The sequence below is a fragment of the Eublepharis macularius genome, chromosome 12 (genome assembly GCF_028583425.1).
Source record: "Eublepharis macularius isolate TG4126 chromosome 12, MPM_Emac_v1.0, whole genome shotgun sequence".
Taxonomy (NCBI): domain Eukaryota; kingdom Metazoa; phylum Chordata; class Lepidosauria; order Squamata; family Eublepharidae; genus Eublepharis; species Eublepharis macularius.
The window spans coordinates 56,038,721-56,062,881 of record NC_072801.1 but is presented as its reverse complement, the minus strand read 5'-3'; the positions used below and the strand labels follow the sequence as shown (position 1 = coordinate 56,062,881).

The 24,161-nt window shown below is 41.5% G+C and overlaps 1 protein-coding gene across 1 annotated transcript; it reads right to left on the bottom strand.

Moving 5' to 3' along the window:
* On the bottom strand, nucleotides 1–20,517 carry LOC129339472 (vomeronasal type-2 receptor 26-like). The gene is made up of 6 exons (XM_054994052.1): nucleotides 20,492–20,517; nucleotides 10,689–10,980; nucleotides 8,579–8,980; nucleotides 5,817–6,044; nucleotides 3,417–3,543; nucleotides 1–902 (listed from the first exon to the last, which is right to left on the bottom strand). Exons 1-6 carry the CDS (start codon nucleotides 20,515–20,517, stop codon nucleotides 1–3), a joined length of 1,977 nt encoding a protein of 658 aa, XP_054850027.1.
* Nucleotides 20,518–24,161: the final 3,644 nt, after the last annotated feature.

Sequence of the window (24,161 nt, the reverse complement as noted above, 5' to 3'; positions counted from 1 at the left end):
TTAGATCTTTCTCCTTATTAACTGTTCCCTGTTGTTCAGCTCAGGTTGAAACAAAATGATGTAACATTTGGGAGAAAAGATGCAACCAAGAAGCCCAGCACTAGAGGTCACAATAGAAAAAATCTCCACAGCTACCATATATTTCCCCCTGGTACTCAGGTAAGTTGGAACAAAGGATAACCACACACTGCAAAACACCAGCATACTGAAAGTGATAAACTTGGCTTCATTAAAACTGTCTGGTAACTTCCTGGCAAGGAAAGCCACCATGAAACTGATACTGGCCAGGAAGCCCATATAGCCCAGGACACAGTAAAACATGGTAGGTGATCCCTCATTACACTTCAAGATCATTTCTTCAGTCGATGAATGCATGTCAACATCTGGAAATGGGGGAGAGACTCCCAACCATACCACACAAATACCCACTTGGATAAGGGAGCAGGAAAGAACAATGCAGCTGGCTAAGGGTTTCCCCACCCATTTCCTCATCCTGGATCCAGGCTTGGTGGTCGTAAAAGCCAGAACCACAATGAGAGTCTTTGCCAGCACACACGATACAGCCACTGAGAAGATGATGCCAAAAGTCATTTGCTGGGCGAGGCATGTCACCATCCTAGGCTGCCCAATGAATAGCAAGGAACAAAGAAAGCAGAGCAGGATGGAGATGAGGAGAGCATAGGTGAGGTTGCGGTTGTTGGCTTTGACAATGGGAGTGTTGTGGTACTTCATAAAGCTTCCTAATACCAAAAGAGTGAGCCAGGAAAACAAAAGCACCAAAATGGCCAAAGTGATCCCCAGGGAGTCTTCGTAAGACAAGAAGCTTCTGTGCTTTAGAAGGCATGAGTTCTTGACCTGGTTTGGATATTGATCTTCCGGGCATTTAACGCAGTCATCCATGTCTGGAAATGAAAACATATATTCTGAATATCCATAAACATCCCAATATGTTCTTCTCCCATGAATTATGGGTACATAAAGAAGACTGTCATTGTGATGTTGTGGTTAGGGATGTGTGCTTAGGGTTTCAGAAACCTAATTCGGGTTGATCTGTCATGCCCGAATCGGCCCCAGCAAAGCTGGCCTGATTTGGGAAACCTGAAGCAGAGCAACCCAAAGCAATTTGAGTTGCTTCAGGAAGCTCTGTGAAGCCTTTTTCCCTTGCTGAGGCAAGAGGAAAAAAGCTTCAAAGAGCTCTCTTCCCATGGCTTTCGCGTGATGGGAGGGCAAAGAAGGAAGTGAGAGAGCCTGGAGAGGGAGGGGGGTGATCAGGGAAGGGAGATTGGCTGAGAGATAGAGCCAGTTGCTGTAGCAGCAAGCAGCTCTTCCCTTCCAGATTGTGGAATTCTCTGGGAGGACAGTAATTTATTTTTTAAAAAAAGTTTCAAGGTGAGACTGTGATTTGAACGTGCTATTGATGCTGTTCCCAGAAATCCAAGAACTGATTTTTTTTTTAAAAAAAAATATTTGTGATTCTCTGGTGTGATGTTAGAATTTGTTTCAAGGTGGGGGACTGTATGATGTGATTTTAATGTGCTATTAATGCTGTTCCCAGAAATACAAGAAATGAAAATTTATTTTTTGTGTGTTTTTGGTTCTGTTTTTCAAGTGTTTTTGATTCTCTGGTGTGATGGTAGGGGTTGATTTAATTTAGGACTGTACTTTGTAATTTAACAGTGATGTGATGTTTTTAATTTATTGCTGATACCAAGAAATGTTTTTTTAAAAAATTGATTTATGTGTGTGTGTGTGAATTTCTGTTGCAATGGTTGACCCCTTAGGGAAGCATGGAGAGTGGCTGGCCAGCCAGCCCTGGGGGTGCTGGGGAATTTTGGGTTGTTTGTCTTTAGTTTTGTTGGGCTGTTGGGGGGGGTTATTGAGGGGTTTCTGCTTGTGGCCATGGATGCCACATTCCATGTGTTTCTATTGTGGGAGTCTGGATTTTCCCACAATAGAAAGTGAGGTGGCTGGAGTGGTGGTCAACCTTCTTTTGGGAACCATTACATGGCCCCTCAAAGTCCAATCTCCCTGATGCTTGGGTGATCTCCAGAGGGCAGATAGGAGTAGGTCTCCTGTAAGTTTGGTACATTTTACTTGCAAAATGCCACCCCCAGCCTCCTAGAACAGCCCACTAGTTTTCAACACATGGTTCAGATTGGTTTGGGTTGAATTCAGTGGATGATTCTCTGGAGTGAAGTTGATCCCCTTTCATCATTTTGGCTGTATTTAGGGAGATTGTTCATTATTTCACCTCTAGTTGCTCACTCACTTGATTCTTATGGTTTTGTGTATTTTTAATCATTTTTTTTCTTATTGTGATTCTCTGGTGTGAAGTTAGTCCTCTTAGAGAATAATGCGGCTGGGGGGACGTTCTTTGGGGGGCCATAATATGGCCTCCCGAAGTCCAAAACTCCCTGAAACTTGGGTGGCCATGGGAGGAGAGTGGGTAGAGGGTCCCCTGAAGGTTAGGTGCATTTTGCTTGCAAAATGCCACTCCCAGCCTCCTGGGAACCTTCCCCCTGATTTTTCCCATAGGAAACAATAGAGATAGGTGGCAGCTGGGGGACCTTTTGGCAGGGCAATCTCCCTGAAACTTGGGTGACCATGAGAGGAAGGTTGGGAGAGGGTCTCCTCCAAATGTGGTGTTATTAGGAAAGAAAATGACCCCCCCCCCAGGCCCCCGATAGCCAGGAGGAGTGTTTCCCATTGGAAAAAAATGGCTGAATCTTCCCTAAAAACCTGAATTGGCTTAAATACTTGAATTTTTTTCCTGCTCTGGGAAAACCAGAAGCAGGAAACCTGAATCTTTTGGAGTTGCACACCCCTGATTGTGGTATGAAAGTCAAGATAACACCATGGAGACCAAGATTTAAAATTGCATTTTCCATGAAGTAAACAACAATAATAACCTTTGTATAGTATTTTATTAAGTTTTCACAATCCTACAATGACTGTCTGAGGTACTGGATTTTCTTTTCATATTGGTATCTGCTTTTAACTTCTTATACTTCCTGAGGCTTAATTGAACAGTTCCTGCATGTTGCTCCCCTCTCCTCAACATGAAATTGTACTCTCTGACATCAGTTAATGTCTAGGGAGTTCCATAAATAAACAATAGTTAATACTGGACATGATTATATTAATCAGTGATCAGGGACTTAAGGGAAACTTCATACTATTTACTGGCAGGGATGTCACTCCATTCTATAGTCAGCAATGCCCTCTTGAAATGGGACAAGAAATGTCGTACACTTGAACTTTGAGTAAAAAACAGCTGGAATAGTAACAGCTGGACAGTTCATGGAACTGTCAGGTTTGTTTCTCATCATGACCATAAAGAACTTGTGTATTCAACCAGTTCCATCCTAAGCAGTGTTACTGCCTTCCAAACCACATAGCATTATGAAATTTCTTACCTTTCTGGTTTGAAACCTTTCCTTCTGGACATAGGATACAGTCATAACAACAAAATGGCTTCCCTTCCTGCCTTTTCTTGCTGTAACCCGGTTGGCAGCTCTCAGTACACACAGAAAAAGGCAATGTCTGGTCATTATACGGGGAAAGAATAGACATTTGGGAATACACATGTGGTTACTTTCATCTCTTTTGCTACCTTAAACACTAACACATTTTTTATTCTAGCTTCATGTTTCATAGATTCTGCTTGTTCAGATATGTCAGTGGACCATTGGTAATGCGTAGACTCTTAGCAACAAATAATGATACTGTCTAGATGCTAGCCCTCGGACAATTTTGTAAGAAAACTACTCATGTCTTGGATTTACACTATTGAAGACAAATTCCAGTGCTGTTTAGGGTAGCCAAATATCACTCTTCCCCCACAAAATTTTGTCTTGATGGTAGAAGTCTTTGTATATCTCAGCTCCCAGAGCCTGGGATGTGCTAAGTGTGCACATTCACACAAGGTCACAGTTGTTGTTCATATTGTCTTGTTCCTTTTTTGCTTATTGAATAACTAACGTAAGTTCTAGGGAATTTTATCAGCTCATCATCCCTTAAAAAGAGGGATGGGCTGAACACCTCCAGAACACACTATGCATTTATACTAGGGGGATGCAAATAGATATTGTGCACTCTAAAAATCATTTGACTTTCCCAGTATCTGATTTGACAAGCAATATTTGATTCACCGAAAGGCTTCCAGAACTGGATTGGGAGAATTAGTCTCATTGCTTGCAGTTTGTATTGGGTTTATTTAAGGCACATTAACAAACTGCAAGCTCTCATCCAAGTTAGAGAACCAATAACTATTTATCTAAAGAAATATATTAACATAAGTTTAGTGGAGAGAAAGAATTAATAACTGATCTAACTAGCTAAGATGGCTTTTGAAAGTAGGCCATTTCTCTCAGGAGGAGACACCATGCTGCCTCTCCTGGTGCATGCAGGGAAGAAGAGAAGGAGGAGAGAAGGGAAGGAAGTTCCTCTGGCAGGAAGGAGACAGATAGCAGACTATCTATCTAACTAACTCTATGGTTGTTGCCTTCCTTCTTCTCTGCTGGCAGTTCTAAAGGCCTGAGCAACAGACATCGCCAGTCCCTTCTTCTAACAGTTTGTTCATATTCCCTGCAAAAGGAATGGCAGAAGATTGGTCTCCCAGTCAATCCTAACAAGGGATTAGTAGAGCTTCCCTCAGCCAAGTTCACTATTCAGTGCTGTAATTTCCCTTAAGCACTCATTGCGTTCATTTTGCTGTTAAAGTTTGGCATTTACTTGTGAGGCCCCTAAGGAGACCCTGTGTGGAATATGCAGACCTTGGCCTGGACCTTGGACTCCTAGCCTGTACCCTCACCTGGACTACAGAACAGTTCGATTTATTTTGATTAGTAGTAATAACTATCCTTGGCCCTCACTCAGGGATAAGCACAGCCAGTGTGGCCATTTTTTCAGGGGGAGAGGGAATTGGACCCCTTTGTCCAATTCTCTGGGGGAGTATTTAGTAGAGAGGGAAGAGGAAGGACTATGTTTGCTGAAACTTAGCTGTCATTTGGTGACTTTTTTTTTAAAGCTGCTCTGGAAAATACACCAATAGAGGCAAAGATGGCTAGGGTGTACCTCTTTCAGGAGACCATAAAATCTGACCCCTTTATGCAATTCTCTTTGGTATGTGAGTATTTATAGAGAGAAGACCTTGATTGACTGAAATTTTGATAACATTTGGTGAATAAGCATCCAGTCCTCATTTTACCCCATAGGAACTACCGTCCATACATCCAATCCAAAATGACTTTCCAATACAATAAAAACACTCTTGACATTTAATGAAAACAGTAGTTTTGCTTAGGAGTCTGCAAAAAGAAACAAACAAGCCAGAAAGGTGAACCAAATATGGGAAATCAAGTTATTACAACCCCTTCACACCAAACTGTTTCTGGATTTCATGTTGGTTCTTACCATGTAGTTACAGCAGCAGATTGGCAAGTAGGCACTGAGCCAGCAGCATCTTGTTTTCCTTATTGGCATTGTACCCACTGGATCCCCAGGAGACAGAGCCCTTATATTATGTTATGCCACCCAATTAAGCCCTTTGGCAGGAAGGAAGAATATGCGCAATGCATATGAGTGCTTTTTAAAGCTCTAGCTGGGCAATGGCAAATCGGGTCCTCACAAGGAGAGGAGCACCAACCCCTCCCCACCTATCAATTTTTGAAATGTTATTATTACCCCATTGGAGGGACGAGGGAAAGTGCATCTGAAACATTAGGAAGTTATTGCTCCAGCCAATACAATTCACTTTGCAAACCAGGAATCATTCATTCATAACTGAAATCAGGTTATCTTCCCTCAGATCCTACCTGGTTAAAACTTCTGTGCCATGTGATGGATTCATCATGAATGGTGAGCATGTTGTCTTGGGAAGCACGGGGATCCAGTCTTCCTACTTTCACTCTGAGGAAGGACTGGTTGGGGAAAATGAACCAGTTTACAATATCAAATCCCTCTATCAGTTCTCCGTTCTGGTCAAAGGAAATCTTGTCCCCAGCACTGTTGTTAAAAGAGACATTACTTAGAATGTGGTGGAGCTGAATTGAAAAAGAAAACAGAAACATAGTTTCCTTGGTCTGAATCACACCATTGACCACCTATTCTAGTGAGGTTTCAATGAACCAGCAAGTGATTTCCAGTGTCTTACAGAGAGGGTTTTTCCAGCCCTTCTGTCTGAACTCATTGAAGTGGTGCTAGCAGCCAGTGAACATGTCAGCAAAGGATGTATCCTGCTAATAAACTAAAGCCTATGCCATGTCCCTGGATGTTATATAATGGATATGCAATTATATATCTGTGAACGATGTGTTCTCTTTGGCATCAAAGGAGAGAGAGCAAAGAACATCTTGGCCAGTTGCAATACCTTAGTGAGTAATTGTTTTCCCCGTTCCTGTTCAGGAAGTGTTACAAAGTTTGGGTGTGGCCTTGATTCCAAGTTGAAGGGTAAAACAAATGGCGACCCTTGAGATCTTGGCCTGTGATTCATAACCAACATCTCTTGGAAAACCAGCTGGAACATTTCTGGACCAGCTCAACATATAATTTGCTCGTGGAATGACCGTGCTGGTTACGCTCCCCACTCTCTTGCTACTGTGAGTAGAGATGGGCATGAACAGCAATACGAACAAAAAAAAGCCACAAACATCCCAATCTGCTGATCATGAACAAGCTGTTCATGAGGCCCCATTCTAAATGAACAAGTGGTCGTTGCAAGCCTTGTTCATTGCTGTTCATCAAGCCAGATGGTCTGGCACCTGCAATCAATTCCCTTGGCAACTTAGGCAGGGATTGTCTGAACTCTGAACTCCTGTTGCCCTGGAAACCCCAATCTAAGCCCAATTTCGATTGATAGGCAAGTCTTCCTTTCAAGTGTGGAGCTCCAAATTTGTTACAACAAGGGAGCAAAGAGCAGGGGGGAGGGGGGTTCCCAGCTCTGACTTTGCAGACAGTGGAGAGACAGTTGCTGCTGGAATTTTGATCGAGTGCATTGGAGCTTGAATTTTCTTTGTGTGTGGTGGGATATGGATCTACCCCTTCAAGTTCCAGGGCTGCTGCCAGGCTCTGGGGGCAAGCTATTATTTATTATTGGTACCTTACCTGGTGCCTGCTCAGGTCAGGTTTCTGGGAGTGGTGCAGTAGGGATCTTGACTTAGATGATGGCTGGAGGAAAGCCTGCTGACTCCACAAACAGCCAACCGCGAACATGTTCATGAACAGGGCCCTGTTTGTGGTTGTTTGTGAGTCCCTGTTAATGGATGGCAACGAGCAACGAACATCATGTTCAGATTTTTTTCTGTTCGTGCCCATCTCTAATTGTGAGCTGCTTTGTGTCCATTTGGAGAGAAAAGTGGGATTTTTAAAATTATTAATAGTTCGGCTTTATCCCTGAGGGTCAAGGTTCAATGAACACATTACAATGTAAAGGAATAAATAATGACCATTCAATATTCCTGTATATCTTCTAAATGATTGCTATTTTAACTCTAGCAGGGAGCAAAGGGTACAGTGTCATCCTAAGTGAGTATGCTCATAATCCTACAACATTCTACTCAATGGATAGTAAACTGTTGTTAGGATTGTGTTGTAGATCACACAGTGTATCATATCCTCTCAGGTGAGGGTATGTTGCTGTCTGTCTTTCAGGGTACATCCCTGTAGAATTGGCTGCCAAGATGACACCGAACAAGCAATGGCTATTTTCTCCACTCTGCTCCTGACACTGCTCTTGTTTTATTTATTTTAGTTTTTAGTTTTTTCTTAATTGAGGCTAGTGAATTGGTGTGGCTGTTGGGAGATGTGGATTTTAGGAACTCTTGGTTTTTATCTTAATGGCTGGGAGATATTAGAGAATGCTTTCTGGGAAGTTTGCCAGCACATTTTCAGCGTCTTACTTTAAGTATTTGCATCATCTCCTGTTTGACTGCAACTGCAAATGAGCCCCCAAATCATTGTCAATAGGGCTCAGGTGTTCACAACCACATAAAGATACTGAAACAACTAAAGATGAGTGAACTTGGGGTGCATCACTGCTATGTCCACTGTAAGTTAGTTTTCAATTAAAGAGGTTCTGAAGACCCTTTTTTAACAATTCCCTAAATTCTCTTTTAAGATGACTATGGAGGCAATATTTTTGTGGCTTGCCTCTATTTAGGAGAGCACAACATTCATACATTTCCCCCCGTAACTGAATCATAGAATTCAGCCTTCGTTGCATGTTGAATAGTTTGGCTCTAGTCATGTCTAGTGGTGGAAGTGCCACTTACAATTTGATCTCATATATTTCTCAGTATCTTGAGATGTTTTGACAGATTTCACAAGCACTGTTTCCCTTCTATAGAATCAAGGGATGCTCATTTATCCAAGTGGTAACAGCAAGAACCATTTGAGAAATCAGAACCATCTCAGCATTGCCTACTCAAGCTGAAGAACGAAGTAATCATGGAAAGATTAAAACTTGGCATTTGTAGTAGAAGAAAAAGAAAATGCCTAGTGAGGACTATTGGCAGAAAAATGGTGAAGAAACATAGTACATACTGAGATTTTTTATTGCATCCCCATACATCCTTGTTACCTGCCATGACTGTGGATCCTGAAGTTTCAGTATCCTTCTATCGAGCCTTGCTCTGTGTTTGTGCTGGAACGACTGCATGGCATGTAAAGCATGTGCCACAGCATAGACAGCATTGTAGATGTTGTAGCTCTGGCCAATCATGTTAATTTCAAACAGTAATCCTGAAAGGCTCTCCAGCTTCTCTGCTCCAGTGCAGGTTTTCTCCCTTTCTTTGCTAACAAATGTATTTGGAAATACACAGTCAAATGCCTGTTCCCAGAAATCATGGACAAATCCATCTTCTTTTGTCCCAAAGTGGCTCCTGGTCTGGAGGAAATCTTGGAATCCTCGCACTTCATTTGAATGAACTGTGAAGGACAGAGCACCATGGATGGCTTGTATGTCCCAAGTTCTTTGATAAATCTGTGACATCAACACCATTGATGTTGTCATAATCCACACTTTACCTTTAGGCTCCATTGTCACCATTTCCATTTCTGGCAGATGTAATATCCATCTGAAATGTATCATATGTTCCTCATAAACAATCACTACATTAGCATTGCTTTCCATGGAAACATTAAATATTGACACCAATGAAGTGACGAAGTCAAGGAGGTTAGTGACATAAAAGATCTTGATTCTTTCTAAGAAAGCAAAGCAGATGCCCTGGGAAGGAAAAACTTCAAGTATCGTCTGCACAAACCTTTCTCCGATGTCACCATCAGCTGTAAGGACCCCAACCCACGTCCACCCGAAATGCAGAAGTAGCTGGAGTATTCCGATATACTCATAGGCTTCACTTGGGACCATTTTGTAGAAGGAAATTGTCCCTGCTTTATCATTGACCTTCGGAGTGGAGCCATAAGTGAACTAAGGAAAGATTAAATGGATGATTTAGTGGAGAGGAAGGAGAGAAAATTCTCCTGTACAGACATATGCATAATCAAAAAAAGTCCAGTAGCACCTTTAAGACTAACCAATTTTGTTGTAGCATAAGCTTTCGAGAATCAAGTTCTCTTCATCAGATGCATGGTACAGAAACTGGTCAAATATAGAAGAGGAGGGGGGAGGAGGGGAGGAGAGAGAAGATGCAATTAGGGGGGGAGAGGGAGGATGTAACCAAAACATTCCTTTGCTAGTAAATGTAAACATCTCCTTTTGGTGTGTGGATCAGTTGGCTTGTGTGAAGCTTCAAAGGAGTTTGCCATGTTAGTTTGTAGCAGCAAAACAGCTAGACCATCCAATTCCAATGCAGTGTAAGCCTTCGATAACCACAGCTCTCCCTGTCAGATGCATCTGACAAAGAGAACTGTGGTCCCCGAAAGCCCACACCAGGTGCCATTGGGCATGTGTCCACTAAATGCAAATAAAACCATAACATTTGGTCTTTGAAATCAGACAGGAATGTAGGATGGGCAAAGCTGGACGACTAAAGAGAAGTAACAAAGCTTCCCCAACTGCCCACCAAACCAGTATTCAGAACAAGGAAAGCACATTTGTGTAAGTGGATTTTTTTCCAGTACTGTGTGCTGGATCAACTGGCCAGGAGAAGAGTAGGGCCAGTCCCTTGCCTCCCCTTTGTGTGTCCAGTCCCTGAAAGTCCAAAGAAAGGAGTCAGTTTCATGAAGCGTTTTTAGCAGATGAGAAATCCTATGTATGTGTGTTCTATCAAGTCACAACCAAACCAGTTTGGTGTAATGGTTAAGAGTGGGCACTCTGTATGGGCGTTAAGTTGTCCTGAAGGGCAGTATATAAATAAAATGTTGTTGTTGTGACCTATCAGGAGGTTTTCTAGGCAAGAAGTGAGCACATGTGGCTTGCCATTGCACGCCTCTGGAGAGCAACCCAAGTCTTCCCTGACCATCTCCTATGCTTAGCTACTAAGATCTGATAAGATTAGGCAATGCAATTCTGCCTTGCCTCTTGAGAGAACCCTAGTCAGGTCAAAATAAACGCAAGAGTTTTTTAAAAAGAAAATCTCCTTGTGAGATTACTTCTCTACTGGTGTGCTCTGTCAAGGAAAATTATTAAAAAATGCATCCCCCACCTCCATCTCAGACTGTCCAGAGCACAATGTTATATCTGGAAAGGGGAAAAAAAAAGGTTTACTGATCATTTGTTCTACAACCTGTGGAACTTTATAGATGCCCAGCACTTCTGCTATATTGAGGGAGGTTTTCGTGTAAAGGGCTCCGATGACTGATATCAAGTTGTTTTGGATACCACACTTGTAGTTGGGGATGAAACTGCTTTGTGTGGAAAGAAGTTCCAGTGTGGCATGGTAAGTGCGCTGTGCATCAAAATAGCTGTCATAGATGTTGAAGCCCAAAGTGACATTGGGTAAGATCTGGTGGTTTTCATTGATCTCCTCCGCAGCAAATACCAAGGCCAAAAGGTGCTGGTAGTTTTTAGTCAATACACTGCAATGAGAGTTATACATCACATCAGAGTTTTACTCAGTAAAATCATTGTCTTATCAATTGCGCTTCACCAGGGGCTTTTGTTTCGCAAGAAAATGCGTACTACACAGAAGAATACTTTAATGACACATTCTTATTTACATCTATATTTAGAAAAGGGCTTAGAATGTGTACTATGTTTGTTCGCTGACTGTCAGTAGGCACATATATGAGGATATTAGGAGGACATTGTGTATGCAAGTGTAACCCTTAATATATTAGTGGGAGTTAAAGAGTTGGGGTATGCCTTATAAGGAAAGAAAGGCACAATTTTCCCTGAGAGATTGGAAGGCCTGAAGCTGCAGGGAGAAGCACTCTCACCTCAGAAGTGCTCCTTTCTATGACTATTCTATATTAATATTTTAGAAACTCTTATAAAGCATGGCTACAAGTTGGTGCATCTTCAAGGGACTAGCTAGACAGAAGTCAGAAAGACTGAGACTTGGGTCTACTCCAATACAATTGGAGTGAATTGTAACATGATGGTCATTGCAGTATATGCTTACTTATTGTCCCAAATAGGACATCTTTTCAATTTGCTTCATTGTTACTTTCTTAAATGCAAGTGTCTCAAGGTGGGATCACACTGTCATAGATGTAGACTCTCTCAGTTTCTTTGAATAAAAAAATTGATATTGCTTCTTGATTTAAATAGGTTACACAAGGGTTCCTTTGGGAAACCGCAACAAGTATGCAAATAAGAGTGAATAGTAGCTTTAAAGCAGACTTTACTGTGCATGCTGTTTTTCTCTCCCAACATGAAGCTCTCCGCATAATGATTAAATTAGACCATCAGCCAATAACAGTTTAAACTAGTACAGTTTGACCAGAATCCATCACAATATAGGAACCACCTCCAGTTGTATATTTGCTTGACTTAAAGCAGAAGAATTTCAAAGCAAGGTTGAGTTCTTTGGGAAAATGCAAAATGGAATATGTGTGATGAAGACTGTCTAAAACTGTGTATTTTCTTAGAGGGTATGTTAACTATTTAGAGAAAAAAGGTAACTGAAGTTCCTTCAAAATCTGTGATTACTTTTGCTGTCTGAATTCTCCCCACATTAATTTCAAAGTGATGAACATTGTCTCAAAAGAGCTTTCCAGAGCCAAAAGAGGTTCATGAAATTTGCAATTTTATGAAACCAAGCAAGTAGCTATGTAATTGTTTAGAAAAGCCACGACTAACTACTAAAAAAAAAATCAGTTGGTGGAATGAAAAGGAAATTCATTCAGGAGAGAAGGATACCATACTACAATTAAAAGCCAAGAGCATGAGAGAAAACATAAGTAACTTTTTAAAAACCTTTAATTTTCAATTCAATGTATTGCAGTCAAAAGACCAGCATTGGAGATATCCACAAGAAACTGACATTTAAAACACATTTAAAAGGCAATTAAAAGTCATTAAAAAAACCAAACTACGTGCCTAAGACCTATAAAAAAGAAAACAAATTCAGAGTCCCCTCAGCCAAACATTTATGCTTTCTAATTGTTAATGTACAAAATTTTGCTACCACATAGGATACAGATTTCTGGGTATCTTCTAAAAAATATTTCTGAAGAGTTTCAGTCCTAAAATTCATATAATGCTGCAATGGCTTGAATCTAGTAAGGAGAGGAATAATTAGTTGAGATCTTTCTTCTTGATAAAATTCACAGTGCAGCAGAAGAACAGAATATGTATAACAAACTCGATCGCTTTTTCAGAGCAAGAGCAACAACGCAGCTGAAGAAACCTGTCATGTAAAACCTTCAGATCAATGAATTCCTCCCCCAAATTAAAGTATATAGCAAGACATCAAAAGAGAGTGATATAGTGGTTCAAAACTATGTCTGGAAACTTTAATGGATCAGTTGGTTCCATCCATGATTAACCCGTAAAACAATGCTTTTGCTTAGGTTTGCTTGTGAGAGCCAGTGTGCTATATTCGTTATCATGTCAGTCTAGGAGCCAGATTCAAATATTTGTTCAGCTACAGGGTTCGGTGGACAACCTTTAACAACTCACTCTGTCTCAGCCTAACTGACTTCATGAGGTTCCTGTGAAAGGAGAGAAAAACTATGCTCTCTGTAGGCATGGTGGGTTAAAGATATAAGGTTGACAGATGTTTTTTCAGTTCTGTTGTGTTACTTTTCACAGGTAATGAACGTTTATCATCATAAAAGTTTGTCTGTCCATCTGTGGCAGGCAGGCATAACTCCTGGGAGCTTCAGTTCCAAAAATGAAAGGAATTGGAACAACTTGACCCAGGTTATTTGCAGAAACCCCTTTTCCTACCATATCTGCAATGGAAGCTAAGGTGCTCCATTTATGGCTGCCATAAGCAGAAATTAAAGCTGGGAGTCTCAAAAATTGGCTACCTGCTTCAGAATGATGGTGGGATTTGCAGGGCCAAAATTGAAGGGAATCACTTTATCATGGCACAGTTTAGCTCCCAAAGATTGTTCTGCTATTGGAAAAATGGGGGCTAAAATCTTCATTGAGCTATCAGGGCCTGTGTGGTGCGGTGGTTACAATACTGAACTATTTGAATCCCCACTCAGCCACCAAAGCTGGATGGCTCCTCTTGGGCAAGTCACTCTAAGTCACTGTTGTGAAGATGAAATAGATGATAGGAGAACAATGGAAGCCGCTTTGGGTCCCCATTGGGAATCAAGGTGGAATATGCATGTATTATAAATCTAATTCTGCTTATAGCTCGCCAACAAAAGGTGATCACTCTTGCTGCCTATTCTTCAGGTATTACTCCAATACTTTAAGCAGAGGGCACAATGGGTAAATTAGTATTCAAATTACTATTCATATTACTGTAATTTAGTATTTAAATTACTGTTAAATATTGTAAGCACAAAGAGTTTTTTTAAAATAGCTTTTTATTAGTTTTCAAAGAGTTAAGGACTTGGCAAACAAATCAAGGAAGGTGTGTTAAACATTCTCTTTTCTTTGGAAAAATATGCTAGTTTTTTTATAAATTAAATGGTGTGTTTTTCATATTTCACACATTCTTCATTATTGTCAGTGAGGCTTGCATACCTTCCAACAATGTTGCATCATTTAACCACAAGAAACTCCAATAATTCTCCAAGTAACAACTTTTTAATATGTCAGTACAAATCCAGATCATTGTGTAGCTGAAGAGATCCAAAAACCAAAATGAGGGAATTAAAATCAGGAACTTTACCTGCCCCCATCACAACTATACACAGCAATACAACCCCCTATAAGTTCATTCCAGAAATATTACTTGGAGAAAAATGCATTGTTAAAATGCCTCTTCCTGTTTTAGGGAGCAGAAAGAAGTTTCTTCAATAAGCTGTCACATGCAGCCAAATGCAATCCATTTGACAGATCTATGTTAGCATAAGAAAAATAATGCCTTACATGTTCTCACCAATCTGTGATTGACAAGGGTGCTGATTGAAGTTATTCTGAGCAAAAGGCACTAAGAATAGGGATGTAATACCTCCAATAATGAGTTCTCCAGGCTGAAAATACCTGTGAGGAATGGGGATAGGATCACCAGTGGTGCATTTCTTTCTATCTGTGTTAAAGGCTATGTAAGGCAGCAGGAGCAAAAGCAGTAAAGTCACATTCTTAAGCACACAGTTTCTCTCGAGGCACAGGATGACCAGTTTCCACATTATATGTTGTCTCTGGCACAATACAAGCCTGCCTGAATGACCATTCATTCTATGAAGATACTGTTTTGGATTCTGCTTTATAAATCCTAACCAATAAAGCATCAGACTGATGGGAAATTTCCTGTCTGTCCCTCCTAGCTTCAGAACAGCTTGGACAGCAGGCATGATTTATATTACTCATTATAGTCTATATAAATAAATGGTCCATTGGTCTATGCAGAAACTTTAAGCGGGGGGGGGGGAATTAAACACCGTCATTTTGATGATTATAGTTGCTGGGAGGCAAGCTCTGTTCAGATTACTATTTATGTGTGGAGTTCATGAAGAAAGTATGTTTGTCATGTCTAGGCTCAAGTTTCCTCCAACTTGTATCTTTAGGTGTGAAACTTCAGTGAAGACTTACTTTTGAGGTATCCAAAGACATGGATAACATGCAAATTAAGAGAGAAATGCTGCCACTCTACCCAGCAAGAAGACTTCAATCAACTCTTATTTTAAAATACTTCTGTTGTGACAGAGAAGAAGGCATATCTTCAATAATCAGTCCTGCTGATTAATGTTTGCCCACATCAGTTAATCATTAATTAACCAATGCATTTTCAATGTTTTTCTAAAGTAAGATTAAGTCCCTCTTGGAAGTGTACATGGCATGGGGGGCAGAAGAGGAAGGGCACTGCGGATTTGGGAATGCCCAGTTGTGCATATATAGGAGACAAATCCAGAGAAGAACTGAATTGTATCATGTCTCTCTTTCCCCCTCTTTTTAATCTTCTGCTTTTCATTTCCTGTGGAGGAAATAAGAGATTCTAGGGAGATGACTGTTATTGAGGGAATGGGATGGGGCAAGAGCAGATTCACAGAGTGGAAAGAAATTCTGCCCTTTTGGTGTGGCTGCCTTCTACTATGGGAGGAGATCCTATGTCTGGATAACCTCGGATAATTTCTATCCTTCAAACTGGGACCCCCCCCCTCCTCAAAAATTAATGTACTAAGCAGAGATTAGTGAATTTCCTTTACTCCATCCCAACTGAAATTCCTCCATTCCTTATTTATATTTATTTTATTTAAAACATCTTAGTTGCCTTTCTACCTTTCACAAACTCAAGGCTGCTTAGAATATAAATAAAATTATCGTAAAATGGGTATAATATACAAATAGAACAGAGGGAGAATATGTGGGTGAAGGGTGTCAAATTTACTTTGAGTTCTATGCTTAAAGAGACTTTTTATAAGATAAGTATTAGTGGTCCATGTCTCCAGAAAAATTAACTAAAATGTCTGAAAGTATTTCAAATAAGTGCTGGAACTGTGATCAACATGAAGGGACATTTTATCATCTGTCATGTACGGTAGGCAGTAGGACTTCTACTTGTCACTAGCTGTTTTCCGTAGTAATTTGTATATTATTGAAAGACCACCCATGGAAAATCAGAAAATTTAGAAGGTAGCACAACATAGATGTTTTGGATAAGCTTGGACTTTGGGCAATAATAGTTTTATTGGGCATTTGTGATGTGAACATTTGGAAACAAGGTGGCAGGGAAGCTGAGAGGAGATGATGGAGCAGCTTCCCTGCCATTTTGTTTCCAAAGGACTGTGCAAAATGCTTGGGTTTTTTTCCCTTTCAAAGCCTGAAATGTTCCTGGGAGGGAAGGAAAAGGGGCCATTTAATCCTTTCCTGGCTTTTAAAGCCAGGAAGAATGTGCAGTAACATTACAATGTTCCCATGTTACAATGTTACAACACTTTCTTGAGTTTGAAAAAAAAAGCATACCCCAGAGGAAGGGGAAAACCAGCCATTTAACCCTTTCCTTGCATTTAAAGCCAGCAGGGAATAATGAAATGTTTTAAAGTCTCAGTGTGAAAAGGACTTCAGTTGATAGGAGGGGGATGCCCCTCCCCTCAGCTGAAAAAAGCAGTGGGCGTTTGAAAGCAGAAATACTTTTCTTGCCACACAAGAAAAGTATTGCCGCTTTCAAGCTGGCAGCTTTTTTTCAGCTGATGAGGGATTCCCCCTCCCATCAGCTGAAAAGCAGCAGGCATTTCAAAGAGGGAAACCTGAAGCACAAACTCCTATTCTGTAGACTTTCTGCTGCCCTGGAAGTGATGTTTGTGAAAGTTTGTGGTTCGTAGTTTATGAAACGTGATGAACCATGAACTGCATGGTTCGGATTTTTCCTGGTCCGTGCCCATCTCTAATCTCCAGCACTACACCGGCCTAATTTGAACGGCCATTCATTCCATGTATTCACTCCTTCACTTAGGTACCACCACGGCGACTAAAGTCTTCCAAAGATAACGGGCCACAGGAGCAGCTGGACAAACTTTATTCTGCCCTGGAAGCCTTTCGTCTTTTCTGGGCTCATCTGATTAAAACTGTTAACCCTGCATTAGAAAGAAGAGCCTTAGTGTTAGCAGTCCATGCAGGGTCTCGTTTATCTTTCCAGATCAGTATTGCTTGTGGGACGACTGATCTATTTGTGTTTCTATGTTTTCTACAAAACTCCACTTCACCTTTAAGTTAACTCCTCCTTCTTCATTCAGCTCTGGGTTAACAGTTTTAGTCAAAAACAGAGACTGGGTGACCTGTCCAGTCTCCCGATTTTACTTGTGAAAAACAGAGAAAACAGATGTTATCCCTTCATTTTGTTTCCATTGAAGAGACTCTCCCTTTCTGTGTGTTCTTATGCATACTGCCAGCAAGCATAACCACTCCAGCCTCTGAGTCCTGGGCTGCTACAAAGGCTCATGTTATGCAGATTAGGATGAAAATTTCAACAATAAACAATTGTTAAAGAAGAGCTACATTGAGGAGAACCCAGACGTGTGGAGCAGATTGCTACTCATTCATTGGCCTTCTGCTGCTGTTACCCTTTGCTTAGGTGCCAGTGCCACCACTGTGAGACTAAAGAAGTCCTCCAAAGATAACAGGTCGAGGAGCACCATCCTATCCAGAAAGACTATTTTCTGGGCTCTTCAGATTAAAACTATTAACCCAGAATTGAATCACAAGAATAGTACTGCTGTGCACAGTTGCACACACAAAGCCAAGTCTTTCATGATCATTATTTGTTTTGGCATTCACCTTTTCTCCTCCTTCAATTCTGGTTTACCTGTTTTGGTTGGAAAGGGAGACTGAGCAACCTGGCCAATCTCTTACTTTTACTTGTAAAAGATAGAGAAAGCAGAGGGCCATTACTCAACGTCCCTTTCCTGTGAAGGAAACTGAAGATCCATGATATCTCCCCTTCTATGCACTTTTACACATGGCACTATGCAACAAAATTCTGATAGCCAACCACTGTGGGTGGGGGTGTTAATGAGGGAGGGGAACTTTGAGTATTGGGCTGCCACAAAGCTTCATGTTATGCAGATTAGGGTGAAAATTGGAAATGTCAAAGAATTATTAAAGGAGAGCCACAATGAGACACAGACATGGCAAGCAGGTTGCTATTGCTCCCCATTCAGTGGCCTTCTGCTGCTGCCGTACATCACTTATATGCCACAAAAAGCTGCCTGTGACTGTAGAAGTTAACGCAAGGTAATAAGTCAGGGGAGCACCAGGAGGTGCTTCATCTTGCCCAGATTTTTTTTCTTTTCTGCGCTTTTCAGTTAATACTGTTAACTGAACATTAAATGCCATGGAGGTAGTGCAGGTGCCGTGCACTCTGTGCAGTTCTACCAAAGTCTTTCCAGATCAGTATTCCATGTAGAAGCACTGGTCTGCTAAGAATGGGCTGTTCTCGCTTCAGTTTACCCTCTTGCCCTTCATCCTTCAACTCTGGGTTAATGGTTTTAGTTGGAAAACAGACACTGGGTGACCTGCCCAGTCTCCCACCTTTATTCATAAAAAATAGATAAAGCCAACCAACCCACCTCCGGCTCCCAAACTCACTGTTGTTGTCTAGTTTAGGGAGGAGAAGAATCACTGGAGGGTATCAGTGAAATGTTGACAGCACAACAGCAGCAGCACCCAACATTTCTCTGACAGTGCTGCTCTATCTCACTTTGGGGTACGGAGTCAATCAACATTATGGCCATGTCAAGACAAGATAGATTGAGGGCCATGGGAATGTGGTCTTCATGATCTACTCTGGTCAAAAATACAGTGACTTTCAAAGAACAATGGGTACTCAGAGGCAGGGGGCATTGAGTGAAATGCCAATCACAGTTACAGCAGATTTCTCCACTGTGACAGCAGGTCCACTGTGACAAGAAATCTAATGCTGAGATGAAGGTCTTTTGGGGGAGCACTTCACTCTTAAATTCTGAATCCTGGAAAGAGCTATACATTCAATGCTCTTTCCAGGCTTTTCAGTTCAGGAGTGGAGCCAGATGGAGCGCATTCAGATCCAAATGTGGGGGGCTCCTCCTGAGCATCAAAAAGAGATTTGCCCATGGTAAGGGAATGTTATGCAACTAAAAAGCATAGGAAAACTTAGTACAATAGGCAACAATAGGACACAAAGATAATTTATTGGCACCACACTATCCTAAAGCAGGAATTAATTTTTTTTTTTTTGCACTGCATTGTGGTTGACAATGGAGCGCTTTCCTGCTTGCGCACCAGCCTGCCACTGCCGCTTTGCCAGCCAGTTCCCATGATTGTGTGCATCCGCTGACACTCGCCTTCTTCGAGGTCCATTGCTGTGTGTGTGTTTTGTGCTTGAGGAGAAGCTCGTTGGATTGATGGGTTTGGGACTAGAAGTGGGGACTAATGGTTGTTGGTATATTGAATTCGTGGTTGAAATGAACAGTGTGTGTGTCTATACAGCCGTTCAATACTTGCTTTGGCACCTTTCCCCAAGCATTCTCTGGGTCATTGACTGAACCTTGTTGTCATGTGTGCACTCAAATATGGTGGATCATTCAAGGATTTGGAGGGAGAACTGTGGTCTGTGTGATTTTGGTGCTGTCAAGTGAAAAAACAGCTGCCCTAGAACCTCATTTCCCCACCCCCCATGAAAAGTACAGTATATGTCTGCTCAGCCGCAGCTAACCCATCTCGTGCATGTACAACAGGCTGAAACGCATGAAAATGGAAAAACCCAAATAGATTAAATCTGAGCTGGCACCGGCCCACCAAGAACAAACCAATAATGGAACAGAGTCTGTCCAGAAGTGTCGAATCTGAAACTGAAACAGAAATTTCCTCAGTGTATGCCCATAGCCCTTACCAATCAGCCCTTTGTTTATTTAGTTAATACTGTGTATTCATGATGAGTCAATTAACTGATTTTTTATTTTAGATGATTTACCTCATTTATAGCCCACTCTTTCTTGCTGAATCACAACACAAATTACCAAATATTCTTTAAAAAGCAATTTGATTAGACAGTATAAAATATTCAATAAACAATACAATAGTACTAGCATTACAGAACTGGAAAACTGCAGGAAAAAAACCTATTTGAGGCATGATATGCAGAAAGTAGTTTACAGTGGTAGAAGATAGTGCAATAAAAGTAAGATGATACATACGCCTTAGGATGCCACTGCATCAAGAGCATAATATCATTTCTGAGGCAAACCCAGAAGTGATATCACAGTATTGATGTAACTGTCTAGCATTCATTGGAAATTTTATGATGGTGACTCTCTAGCATTCACTGGAAAATATATGGATTTAAAGAAGATGGATTTACATTGCTAATTTAAACATTCTAGTGAATGTTGGAACTCTTGGGTCAAAGGAAGGCATTGATACGATGCTGATTTAGGGCTCACTTTTCAACCAAGTCTTGCTGTCCTCCCTTGTGACTGGACCATGCTTTGATCAAAAGTACAAATAATACTAACTTTGACAGATTAATGATCAAACTCATTTTACCTCATAAACTCATAAGGCAGCTTCATGTTTCCAACATGGTTGCCAGTTGATCCTTTTTCATGAGGGAGATTTTGTATATGACTGTGCCTCCTGAGGCAGCAATTTGGGGTTTGAATCCATCTTCTATGGCAGCCATTTTGGGGTTGCACTGGACAGAAATGAGCCTGTAGATTTGGATTTCCAAAAGGTGTTTGACCAAGTCTGTCACCAAAGACAGCTGAACAAACTTCACAGTTTGGTGAAGTGGTTAAGAGTGCGGGACTCTAATCTGGAGAACCCCACTCCTCCACTTGAAGCCAGCTGGGTGACCTTGGGCTAGTCACAGCTCTCTGGAGCTCTCTCAGCCCCACCCACCTCATAGGGTGTTTTGTTGTGGGGATAATAATGACATACTTTGTAAACTGCTCTGAGCGGGTATTAAGTTGTTCTGAAGGGCGGTATATAAATTGAATGTTGTTATTATTGTTTTTGCTGTTGTTATTATTATATTCTCTTAAGGACAAGACATTTTATGGATTAGGTTTTTTTTAAGGAAGCAGAGATTAGGAATAAATGATCCCTTCTCTCAATATAGGGTTATGAGCAGCAGATCCCTCAGGGATCTGCATTGGGACAGATGCTTTTCAACTTGTTCATAAATGACCCGGAGATAGGGGTGAGTAATGAGGTGGCTGAGTTTGTGGATGTCACCAAATTACATAGGGTGGTTAAAATAAAAATGGATTGCAAAAATCTCCAAAATGATCTCTCCAAGATCAGGAGAATGGGCATTAAAATGGAAGATGAGATTCAATATGAGGAAGAGTAAAATGATGCATATGGGGGCTAAAACATTCCAACTTCACTTATAAACTGATGGGATTTGAGCAACAGACCAAGAAACTTGATCGTGTGGTGGTAGAGAATAGCTCAATAAAAATGTTGGCGCCAGTTGCAGCTGCTGTGAAATAGGTAAACTTCGTACTTTAAAAGAAGATAGAGAATAAACTTGTCACTATCATACTGTCCTTATACAAATCTATGGTGAGACTGTCTATGGAATACTGTGTACAGTTTGATCACCTCGCCTGAAAAGGAATATTGTAGAGCGTGAAAGGACAGCCAAAATGGGGCTAGAACAACTGCTCTATGATCAGTTAAAACACATAGGGTTGTTTAGCTTAGAAAAAGGGGTGACATAATAAGGGTCTATAAAATTATACATGGTGCGAAGAGGATGGGGAGGGGGGAGAAGCTTTTTTCCCTCTCTCATAATATTGGAACCTGGAGTCATCCACTGAAATGGAAGGGTGGGAGATTTTGGGTAGAAAAAAGGAAGCCCTTCTTGAAACGGAAATTTGCTGCCATGATGAAGGTAGCCAACTTGGAAGGCAGAGTGGACAAATTCATGGAGGACAGGGCTATCAAAGACTACTAGACATGATGGCTGCTTGTCACTCTTGATGGAATATCTACTCGTTCCAGTAGCTGAGGAAGTATTCCTCTTCATTATCAGTTGCTGGGGACCACTGGAGGGAGGATGCTGTTGCAGTCATCTTGCTTGGGGGCTTCCTACATACAGCTAGTTGGCCACTGTGTGAACAAAATGCTGGACTGGATGGGCCTTTGGTCTGATCCAGCGTGGTTCCTCTTATGTTTTTTGTTCTGGGTTAGGGATACTCAAGCATCTCTAGGGTTCAGGTGGGGGCTTTCTTTTACCTCTTTCTTGCATTTCAGTATAGGGTGGGGTTCTTTTGCATTTCCTGTTCTGCCCAGGATTATATTATATATAATGAAAAGGAGTTGTTTGCCAGTAAAATATATTTAATGTTTACATTGCTAATTTTGAATGCTTAGTAAGTAAAAGTTCATTCTCAATTTGTCACATTGCTCACTATCAGCGGCGGCGGGGGCGGGGGGCACCAAAGCCCTAGCTTGCCTGGGGCACTGAAAAACCTTGACCTGACCCTCCTCTCATCCCAAACATAATTTACTTTTCAAGAACTTGTTCCCAAGGTGTCTTTTTTCATGTGTGCAGGTTCATTTATTTGTTCTGATCATCATTTTGAGATTATGTTGTTCTGCTCAGCACACTCCAGCCCAGAGAAATGTTGTGGTCAGTTTCTTTTCTTTCTTCAGGAAGTTTGCTAGATGTGTTGTCAGGCAGGATCTAGTCTCTTGCGGAGGCTAATTACATGCCTTGCCCATCTCAGTGACATACCTTGTAATTAGAGGCTGCTCCACACAGATTCCCTGCAGCTGAAACAACTACAATAGCTGGGCATGACGATTTTGAGAAGTGCATCCAGAGGGGACAGAGGATCAGAATGGTGATGTTGCAGGTTTTGGTCTTGTTACTGCAGATTCCTCAGGCTGAACTTCAGGCTCATGCCATTAAGTGCCCCTTTAATGAACCCGCTAAGAGTCCTCAGCAGTATTATAGGAGAGGGAACTTCACGATTGGAGCAAGTGCATCTCAAATGATATTAATGTTGAATGACTATTCCTTCCAGGAATTTCCTACTTTCGATTCTGGATTTCCCATGTAAGGAATTTCTCTGTTGTTGCTTGCAATTCTGTGTAGGAAAGTGGTTCAATGTTTTCATTTGCATCTAAAGAAAAATGGCTTTTGAAATGCATCACAAAGTCCTTTCCCTTCTTGTGGGTTGGATCCAATTAACTTTTCCTCTAGTTGAAAAGGGAACATGATCTTCTTTGAACAGCCAAAAAGGCTATGCTGGGTACCTGCTCGGGCAAAATATCTGGGACAGAGACAGTAGTGAGGAGAATGGTTTGACATTGAATGCGAAAGCTGCTGGGATCCCTCCCTCTCTTTTGTTTCCTCCCCAAATCATCCCATATGAGCTCATGACCACTACCCATCTTTATCTCATACCAGTCTTTTTCTCACCTCATATACATTTTATATTTTCACTTTTTTCTGTTATGATCTTGACTTTATTTCTGATACTTCACAATCACTACATCATCCTGTACATCAGAGTCTACTGTATTGTATATGTAATATCCTGCCCCCCCTACATTTACTGCTGCACTGTTCATTGCCCCAGAGGCAGAGGGGGAATCTTGCAGTGTATGTGAGAGAGAAGGCTTTGGTTTGCCCCAGTTGTCCCCTCTCACCTTCTTGTACAGGGTTGGTGCCCAGGGCTCATTTTGAGGGGGAACAAACAGGAACGCAGTTCTGGCAGTTCCCCAAAGAGGTCACATGTCAGGTGGCCCCGCCCACCTGACTTTTGGCCATTTTGGGCCCGTTTAAGTCTAGATTGGGGCCAAAACGGCCCAGATTGGGCCTCTGATGGGTGGTGGATCACTCTCTCACTCAGCAGCAGCCCAGTCCTGACAATTTTGGGCCCCTTTTCAGCCATTTTCAGCTCCTTTTTGCCATTTGGGGCCCAATTTCAGCCCTGAATGGCCAGGATTGGGTCCAAAACAGCCAGGATGGGTGATGTCATGAGGTGTGGCATATGCAAATTGGTTATGCTAATGACACACTCCCAGTGATGGCAAGGAGCATGGCACATGCCAATGAGTTGTGCTAATGAGTTATGCTAATGTGTTCCTCCAGCTCTTTTTTTACGAAATGACCCCTGTCGGTGCCACTGCTCATAATATGCCATTCCTCTTCTGATCCCAGCTTGAGTCATGGATAGGGGCTGTGTCCATGATTGTG